This window comes from Crocuta crocuta, unplaced genomic scaffold, assembly GCF_008692635.1.
Source record: "Crocuta crocuta isolate KB4526 unplaced genomic scaffold, BGI_CrCroc_1.0 scaffold49, whole genome shotgun sequence".
Taxonomy (NCBI): Eukaryota; Metazoa; Chordata; class Mammalia; order Carnivora; family Hyaenidae; genus Crocuta; species Crocuta crocuta.
The window spans coordinates 41,141-51,708 of NW_027536462.1; the positions used below are offsets into that span (position 1 = coordinate 41,141).

Sequence of the window (10,568 nt, forward strand, 5' to 3'; positions counted from 1 at the left end):
TTTTACTTAAAAATGTTTTTATTAATGTTTATTCAGTTTTGAGAGAGAGAGACACAGAATCTGAAGCAGGCTCCAGGCTGTCTGAGCTGTCAGCACAGAGCCCAATGTGAAGGTCAAACCCACAAACCACGAGATTTCGACCTTAACCGACTGAGCCACCCAGGCACCTCAGGTCTAACCTTTTAAGCAGTTAGTTTCATTAGAACCTCCTAAAATGTTAAGAGATTTACTATGATCAGTGATATATCCTTAAGCTTTGTGGATAAACACTAGTTTTCTCTTAAATCAAAACAGCCCCCGTTGTGTTTATTTCTGCTTTTTTAGTCATTGAATATTGCCCGAATCCATTTGGAGGCTCAGTTCCACATCTGTAAGATCTGGAGCCTACAATTGATTTCAAGGGCTTCACGTGGGCATTAACTGAGGACATACGGTGCATTAAAAGGTTATCTTTTCATCTTCTAATCTTTAAAACCAGATTTACTTCAAGCTCATATGACAATATTAAAGAGCTTCTGAGACCCTAAAAGGTCTTCTAAGTCCTATAACTTTGAATTTCTTTTTTCCCCCCAAAGAGAGAGTGCAAGCAGGGGAGGGTCAAAGGATCCAAAGTGGGCTCTGTGCTGACAGGAGCGAGCCTGATGTGCGGCTTTGGCATATGAATTGTGAGATCATGACCTGAGCTGAAGTAGGACAATCAACTGACTGAGCCACCCACGTGCCCCCTGCAGCCTGNCTGTAGTTTGGGTTTTACTCCAGATTTGACTGAGGTGAAAATTTATTTTGCTAAATATTCAAACCCCTTACAGAAGACATTTAATGAACTACTGATTTTTCTACATCAAGGCTCTTTGCTTGTAATGTTGTTAAATTACACATCCATTTGCTAGTTCCTGAAAGAAAAACAGGAGTTGAAGATGTTTACTGAAAGAAAAATAACAGAATTTGAACACATTAGAGAATTACCTGTCATGACAACACTCTATTTTAGTATACTTACTAGTTATTGCTGTGCCTATGTAATAAATTTCAGTCAAAGAATCTNAGATCATGACCTAAGCGAAAGTCGGACGCTTAACCGACTAAGCCACCCAGGTGCCCCTATATTTATGTAATTTTATATTTGACACATAGAAAGCTGTGTGTGTGTACTTTTGTAAGGAAAGAAAGGAATGTCTCTTGGAAGGAAAATAGTGTTGAAATGGTCAGAATTAAAGGTATCATCACATTTAAGAAAACTTACTTGGATTTTCTAATAAAAAGATTCCACCTCAAACCACTATTTACTATAACTTATACCCAATTTCTCAGGCTAAAATATTTTTTAAGCACCAAGAGCAAGTTGACTGTAGCACNGTTTACTCCTTTAAACATATGTATGCAAAAATCATTTTGGTTTTTTATTTTTTATTTGAGAGAGAGGGCGAGAGAATCCCAAGCATGGAACCTAACACAGAGCTCGATCCCACGACCTAAGCTGAAATCAAGGTCAGACGCTTAAATGACAGAGCCACCCGAAAGCCCATTTTGAATATAAATAACATGTACTAAAAGGACACTTTTTGTTTCCTTTAGTTACACATATGTAAAGAAACTCATTTAAAAATGATAAAATGCAGTCTCATAAATAGGTTTGTCTTATTTTGAATAGTCCGATGAAGTGAAAAAAATTCAGATTTTCTAAATAAAAAAATTAGTGCTTATTTGAGATACACAGTCCTCATTTTATTATACAAAATTAAGAAACTGTATTTTAAAAATTACTGTAATGTCTATAATGATTCTTAAAAAGTAGAAGAGAGAAAAGATCAAGATAATACACCAAAGGCATATTATAAACTGACAGATTTGGTAACAAACATTTAGGAGGTTATGATACCTAGCTTAGGAGAAAACTTACTTTAATGAGATTAGCACCTCCTTTTTCACAACCAATATGATACTTTTTCTCAGGGGTTTGAAAGGCCAGTAATTCTTTTGTTACCCCAAGGTGGCCTTCCAAGATCGTCTCTTCAACACCGGTTTCACCTGTTCTTTTAACATCATCCTGCCAAAGAGAAAATACCAAATGCCTAACTTATGAAAGGGAAGGAGCAGCCAGAATGTGAGAGAACTGGACATACATGAGGTAATTCCCCCAAACCTTCCCATTCTTTAAAAAATTAAAAAAAAATCAATAAAGTGTGTGTGTATTCCAGTGTAGTTAAGATACAGTGCTTTTTCTATTAGTTTCAGGTGATTCAACACTTCACACATTATTCAATACTCATCACAAGTACCTTCCTTAATCCCCATCACCTATTCCCTGGTCCCCTCACCTACCTCCTCTCTGATAACCACCTGTTTGTTTTCTATAGTTAAGACTCCCTTTTTTGTCAAATCTTTTCCTTCTAAGCAAGAAGTTCTTTTCAGAACTTTCTGAAGGCTATAAAAGCTACGAATTTCTTCAGAAATAAATTCTCACACAATTCTGAGAGTATCCAGTGTTAAGATCAAGAGTTAAGTGCTCGTCTATACATTGAATTTTGATGGAAACAATTCAAACTTTTTAGAAGATGAAAATATAGAAAAAGGCACAAGGTTCTAAAATGGAAGAAGCTGAAATTCAGTATTTCAAGTTTCAGGTAAAACAAAGCATTTTACAAAACTAGGTACACATTCATTCTATAACTCATGAGTTACTAAGATCCACCATCACGGAGTATACTCTTTAGTCCTTTTTATTACTCTTCAGTATTTTTCACTTAATCAAAATGCCCAAAACTACAAGCTATTTATAAAACACTCTACTGGTTGACATAATAAACAAAGTATTAAGTATTAGAGGCAACTTACCCTAATTCTTTTAAGCCAATCAATTTCATTATTAAGAAGAACTTCGGCATTGGGTATATTAATATTACTATTGTAAGCATAATTAAGAAGATGCCTTAAGAGGGTGAAGTAATCGCCTGAATGTTTAGCTCTCTCTCTGGCTGTGCTCTGAAACAGTAAGTAGAATAATGTGAATTTACATGTCCAAGCTCAGAATCTACTTTTTCAAAACCGAGAGTTAACGAGAGCAGATACTAAAATAGTATGGGAAACTACTAATATTTATTTAATACATACAGACTGTCCTAACTTTAACCTACAATCCTAAATTCCTGAATGTCTTATTTACAGAATTAATCATATGAAGAGTATTTAAAAAAAAATGTCTCACCCCCAAAACGGTAAAGAGCAGAGTAATGAAGAAAAGTAGAGGCCTGTGTCCCATGCAACATCTGGTGCACATTAAAAAGAACTGCTCCTGAGCCACCTGGCGAACAGTTCTGAAATAAAAATGTTTCACATTTAATATATTATTTGCATGAAGAAAAATAACAAAATTCCAACACTGGTCTCTCTTTGCGGGTGGGGTGGAATAAAGGGTAAATTAAAAGTAAAAATACGAGGATACAAGGTAACACCCCCTCAAGCAGGCAACATAGAGCAAACAACTTATTAGGCTGTATGCCAAGAACTATAACCTCAAATTGTCACAGAAGTTTAAGGGATATCTCGTAACACTCCTTTCTTGAAACAGGCTAGAAATGCTCCCCTAGATACAAGATATTCTATGAGGAGTCTTACACATCTTTTAGGCTGTCCACAGAATCTTTATTCAATTGCACTTTGGAGCAAATAACTCTGTAGGAATTCTGTTGCAATCACAGTAAGGATATTGCTGCAATGTCTCTCATATTGATTATACTAGTGGTTCCAAAAGCATGGTCCTCAGATCAGCAACATCAGCATCATTTGGGAACTTATTAAAAAGGTAAATTATCAGGTCACATCCTGGACCTGCTAAATCAGAAATACTGGGGACGGTACCCAACAATCTGTTATTTTAATAAATTCTTCAGGTGACTTTAATGTGTGCTAAAGATTGAGAACCACTGTATTATACAATATTCTATGATGATCCACGTGAAGAACTAGTCTGTTGTCCCAGTATTGAGAATTTAACCTGATCTTTATGAGTCTTAAAATTACAGAGGTGCCTGGGTGGCTCAGTTAAGCATGATGGCTTCAGCTCAGGTCATGATCTCATGGCTCGTGGGTTTGAGCCCCATATCAGGCTGTATGCTGACAGCTCAGAGCCTGGAACCTGCTTCGGATCCTGCGTCTTTTTCTCTCTCTGCCACTTCGCCGCTCATGCTTTCTCTCAAAAATAAACACTAAGAAAAATTATATACTATACAGATCTCACTAGAGTAAATGTCCAAGAGGGTAGAGACATATATTTAAGTTGACCACTGTCCCTCCAGAACCTAGAATATTGTCTGACATAATACAGATGCTAAGAACCAGTTCAGTTACCACATGCATAAATGCTGTTCATTTAGAAGACAGTGGTCTGTCTCCATTAGAAAGTAAGCTTTTTCAGGGGAGGGCTTTGCTTTGCTGATACCAGAGTTCCTGACACCCACAACAATGCCTGAGATACTGAAGATGCCTAACAAGTATCTGCCAAGCATTTGTGTATCTTACAGACATTGCAAATTACATTTCATGAATAACCATCATGTTTTCTTTGTGCTGACAGAAAGCTTAGAATCAAATTTAAGCTCAAGGTAAAGGACTTGACAGCATATATTCCATGTACTAACCTCCCTCCTGAATGTTTCTAGAAACCTGTATATGATCTTATAAACCAGAGGGACTTTAGAAGTTGTTGGGGTGTTGACTTTGGTGGAACACAAGTAAACTGAAGTCAGGAGTACCTAAGTTTTTTGGGGAGAAAGTCCATAACTTTTATTAGATTCTTTCAAAGATATATGTCATTCGCATTGTCCTAGTTTATTTTTTTTTTAAAGTTACGTATACGGCCCAAATAAAGTAGAGCTCTATAAAGAGTATTTGTCATTTCCTGATGCAATCTCTTGCATACATGCAGATTTCTATGGTGCTTCCAAAGAAACATGTGGCTAGCAACAAATCCTGTTGCCCAGATCTTTACAACATATTAAAAAAATCATCACTTCTAATACTACCACACTTCCAGCCACTGTCAACCTTTTATTTGGATTAACAGTCCATTTTTCCTGACAATCCCCACTTATTCTCAACAAAGCAGCCAGAACAAACTCAGAGCACATCATTCTTCTGCTCAAAACCCTACAATAGAATTCCCATTTTACTTATAGTAAAATAAAAAAAGAAAAGAAAAAGAGAAAAAAAAAATCCATGTCCTTACAATGATCTATAAAATTTTAAGAGGCTGCCTGTTAACTCTCTAACCTCACCTCCAACTACCTATTCCTTACTCACTGTTCCACTCATAAAAGTCTCCTTGCTGTTATTTAGCACATTAAGCATGTTGTTGCCTTGGGACATTTACATCTGTTGTTCCTTCTGCTTAAAACACATTTGCCCCATTACCTACATGGGTTAGTACCTTACTCTTTCGGAGCTTTGTTTAAAGGTCACCTTCATAGGAAGCCTTCTCTATCCTATATGAAGCCAAACTCAACGGACTCCCCACTACTCCTTATCACCTTCTCTGCTTTCTCTCCATAGCATTTATTATTATCTAACATACTATATATTTTCCCATGTCTGTCCTTCCCACTCCCCATCCTCATTAGTAGACTCTAAGAAGGCTGACAGTTTGTTTTGTTGAGTGTTATATCCCTAGTAGCTAGAATAGTGCTTGATACACAACGGGTACTCGCGAAATTTTTACCAAAAAGACTGCCTACCATATTAACATGAAACACTACTTAGATCTCAGCATCAAAGGCCTTCTGTAAACCGACTCCCACTAATCTCTTTTACAGTATTATGCTGTATTCCTCTTTCATATATCAAACCAGACTACTCAGCTCTTCCTTGAAAGCACTATGCCAGGGATGGCAAACTCAAATGCCTTCATCAATCAGAGGTAACATAAAGGAGTTAAATAGGCAGGGTATAAAGCAACGGGTGCTAGAAGGGTCTAGAAAAAACATAGCCACCTAAAGGAATGTAAATCCAGTTGTGAGCAATTATAGTAAGTTCAGTGTTATGATGTGGAAACAGATTTCATCTAATACAAACAGAGGTCTGAGACTTTCCCGAAAATTTACTGGAAAGTGTGGCACTTTAAGTTGAAACATGAATAGAAGCAAGGGCCAAACTGTGGAGCACTTATAAATCAAATTTAAATGTTCAGACTTTATTCAAAGGCAATGGAAAGGCACAGAAAAGACTTTAATCAGGAAAACATGATCATGCTTGGCAAAGATCAAAGTGTTTCAAGTGTGGTCACCAGATTAGAATAATACTGTAATGGTGCAGCACTAGGGTGGGACGATTAAGGATACTATGGTTGTCCAGGCAATGGGTGCTGGCTGCTTAGATGACAGTAGAAGCAATATGGAGGAGGTAGAGAAGTGTATGGAGTCCAACAATACAGAAGTAAAAACAACATAATGGGGAGTGAGGCTGAGCACTGCCAATGCCCATCTTCCCACTTCTTAGTTACACAGAAGTCTTATCCAAACACATTACATTCTGCAAAGAACCTTTACTTCTGCTCTTTCCAGGAAGAAAGTAACTTGTTCCTCTTCTAATTCTCAGAGTACTTGGCCTTTTATGATGCTAATTTCTGTCTCAAAGTTTCTGGAGTGAAAGGAACTTATCTTATTTAACTTTGGACTTTTCATTGCCAAGCACATGGTAGGGACTCACATTAATCTGCTCATGGGTTATAATTACAGAGTACAACTGTGTGGCAGAAAGTTAGATCTCAAGAGATATGACACTGTCATAGAACTTCAGCCTTAGTCGCTCTAGCAGCAGTCTACTTCTAAGTTGCTACAGAATTAAGTGAGAAAACACATGTGGGAAATGCACTGTATATAGGTATGCCTGGTAACATTCAAGTATAAATGTGATCTGAAGGCCAGCCTCAGGTATGCAGGTCCACAATGCCATTAACTGGAACCACGAGATGGGGCGCCTGGGTGGCTCAGTTGGTTAAGCGTCCGACTTTGGCTCAGGTCATGATCCCATGGTTCGTGGGTTCGAGCCCCGCGTCAGGCTCTGTGCTGACAGCCAGCTCAGAGCCTGGAGCCTGCTTCCAGATTCTCGTACCTCGCCCTCTCTCTGACCCTCCCCTGCTCACGCTATGGCTGTCTCTCAGAAATAAAATCTTTAAAACAAACAAACAAACAAACCTGGAACCACTAGAGTCAGATATGTTTGGAGATTCAGATTTTAGAAAGGTAATGCCAAAAAATTATGGTCAGGTCAGGTCTGCTGTCAAATTCTTATAAACTGGAAATAAGGGATTTTGAACCTGCCATAGATACTCAACTATATATGAAATGACTGAAATCTTCAGGGCAGGAAGAGAGCCAGTATTAGAGAAGAAAATCAGATACCTAAAGCTCAAAGAGATTTTGACCCTAGAAGACCCTTTCTGTTGTTGAAGACAAAGTAACAGAGGCGAACAGAGATGAAATGCAGTCTACAGAACTTTACTTCATTGTGTGAAATTTCAGGAAGAGGAGAAGGGAAATGGTTCTAATTTCCTATAAGGGGGAATTTTCATAAAGGACAGAGAGGAGAAAACCTGCAAAACCAAGTTCCTTAATACTTAGCAACCAAAGAAATGAAATAAGTTCCAAATTTAGTTTCAGATTTAAAAATCAATATAGAGTAAAAAATTTGCTACCTCTAGGTTTGTCTTTACTACAACTGTTTGGCCAATCATCTTTCCTCTCCTCCCTCCACCAAATGCATTATTAAATAAAACCAGACTCATCCTATTTTTCTTAACCTACAGGGCTGTCCAATGATGATCAAGTCTTTTTTTTTTTTTTTAATATTTTTATTTTTATTTCTAGGAGAGAGACAGGGAGACAGCATGAGCAGGGGAGGGTCAGAGAGAGAGGGAGTCACAGACTCTGAAACAGGCTCCAGGCTCTGAGTTGGCAGTCAGCACAGAGCCCGACGCGGGGCTCGAACCCACGAACCGCGAGATCATGACCCAAGCGAAAGTCGGACGCTTAACCGACTAAGCCACCCAGGCGCCCCTGATCAAGTCTTTTCAAGCAGTTACCAAGCTCAATATTATTTGGGGGGTGTGAATCCTGTCAAAGGACTTTCTGAATAGGCTGTAATAGAGGTCTTCAAGGAAATGATCAAGTAACTTCTAAAATAGTAGACATTCCCACCAATTCACAGCATCCTCTGGAATGAGCAATATGTATCTATTGTATTAATGTACACTTTTTTTTAAAAGCCTTTTCACTGGGTTTTATTTCAGCAAACTGTTTATTCTGACTTTACATTAATTTCATCTGATTTTTATCATTGCTGAATGGCATGTGAGAGAATAAACAAAGTGAGCATTCTCGGTCTTTTCACAAAATGTATGTAAGACAGATTAATTACATAGAAAGTGACACTAACTGGAGCTTGAGTTTTAAAAAATCACCTTATGAAGGTCAGGATTAGAATGACACAAGAGGATGGAAACCAACATTTTCTACAAATCTGACTGACTTGCACAAAAAGAAGTCCGAAACAAAGTTTATGTCATTGATTAAATGATCCTGAACTGAAAACGAGGGCTTTATATAAAGTTGGTCTTTATTCTCAGTATAACAGGCAAAATTCTTTCTTACCATAACACTGCCTTGTGAATTTCCTATAGAATCAACAATTTCTCTTAAACAAACCTGGCATCTAGCTATTCAAGACAGGATGCTAATGTCCTATTTATTTATTAAAGCTTATTTATTTTGAGAGAGAGGGAGGAGGAGAGCATGAATGGTGGAGCGGTAGAGAGAGAGAATCCCAAGCAGGCTCCGCACTATCAGTGCAGAGCCCAATGTGGGGCTTGACACCATGAACCGGGACATTATGACCTGAGCCAAAATCAAGAGCCCGACACTTAACCAACTGAGCCACCCAGGCTCCTCTCCTATTTAATTTAAATCCTGTAAATCAGAGGCACCTGGGTGACTCAGTCGGTTGAGTGTCCAACTTTGGCTTAGGCCCTGATCTCGTGGTTGGGGAGTTTGAGCCCTGTGTTGGGCTCTGTGCTGACAGCTCGGAGCCTGGAGCCTGCTTCGGATTCTGTGTCTCCCTCTCTCCCTGGCCCTCTCCTGCTCACTCTCTCTCTCTGGCTCTCAAAAATAAACATTAAAAAAAAATCCTATAAACCAGATTTTAAAAGTGGATTAAAATATGTACCTCTCTTAGACTTCAGATTAAATCTGAAATTAGAGGAAAATCAATTGGACTCTGAGACTTAATGTTGCCATTTTGCAGAGACTACAACCAAAAAATTTAGGTCCAGGCGAAACATGGTTAAACAAAATTTTCCTGAACATTATCATGCTGTAGAGAGAATAAATATTTGATTTCTGGGATAAATTCTGCCAGCATACATTCATTTTTGCTAAACAAAATATCAAGTTTCTTACAATTAAAAAAGACACTTACTTGCTGTGACAGTGCAACAGTAAGTCAATAATGAATGTCTGCCAAGCCTTTTCTTTACTGAGAGCATCTAAGGCTGTTGGAATCAAGGCAAAACATAATGTCATCACTTCCAATGCTTCACAGCAAACCTGTTCATCCTCCATGTCCGGCTCATTGCCTGCATTGGTCTGTAAAATTATGATCAGAGGCAAATTACCTAGAGATTCATTTAAGAAAAATCTCATACAACTTCAAGTTAGTGCTTAAAACTTACTGACTCACTTAAACCATTTGGCCTCACCCTCTTTACCTGCAACTTGAGAACCATTTAGAATAGTATGGAAATGACTATAATAGACAATGAAGTCTAATTCCAGTATTTTTATACATCCCAAGGAGGGAAGGAGGACATGGAGAATACCACCTACTTCTTTGTCCTTTGGGCTCCTTAGGACCTTCTGAATAATCATTCCTTTCTCAAGAATCACTTTAGCACTGCAGAGTTAGGAACTTATGACTAGTTCCAAAATGTAGTGTACCTACAAGTGCTGTTTTATTTGAAAGCAACTGTCTTGGCCAATCAATTCAGGAAGGTTTTGAAGGTTTTACAACCTAAAATATGCTTGGGTAGGTAGTTATGAAATTCTAATCTGATTTTATCAAAAAATAATTAGAGTACATGCCTAAAAAAGAACAAACATTCAAATACTAGCTGAATGCCCAGGTACTGTGCCAGACAGATGCTGTAAGACCCCAACATATAAAAACAGGGTTGCATTGGCCATAACAAGGAAGCTCTACCAAGCTGAGAAGTTCCTATAGTTTAATTTCCTCTTCTAAATAATGCAGCAGTGGTTATCAAGGGCAAGTGCATAGGACACGAAATCAAAGAATCAAACACAGCCTTCCTTCTGTAAATAATTTGCTTAATCTAAGCGAAGGTCGGAGATTGATACATATTGGCTAACACTGTTTCTACTTTTGACTGCTTTAAGAGAATCAAAAATATTTAAGCATCAGTATATCACAGCTGACAGTTACCTAAACCAGTATTTAGGACAGAAAGATGAAAGAAGAATGGAGAGAATGGGGAAAAGCACATTCAGTATGATTTCATTATTATC

General features: G+C 37.9%; 1 protein-coding gene across 1 annotated transcript in view; it reads right to left on the minus strand.

Moving 5' to 3' along the window:
- The window catches only part of USP9X (ubiquitin specific peptidase 9 X-linked), a 97,275-nt gene that overhangs the window by 32,897 nt on the left and 53,810 nt on the right, over positions 1-10,568 (minus strand). The window contains 5 exon segments of the mRNA XM_077748493.1: positions 1,001-1,055; positions 1,901-2,047; positions 2,836-2,982; positions 3,206-3,314; positions 9,466-9,632. Coding sequence (XP_077604619.1) covers positions 1,001-1,055; positions 1,901-2,047; positions 2,836-2,982; positions 3,206-3,314; positions 9,466-9,632 — 625 coding nt within the window.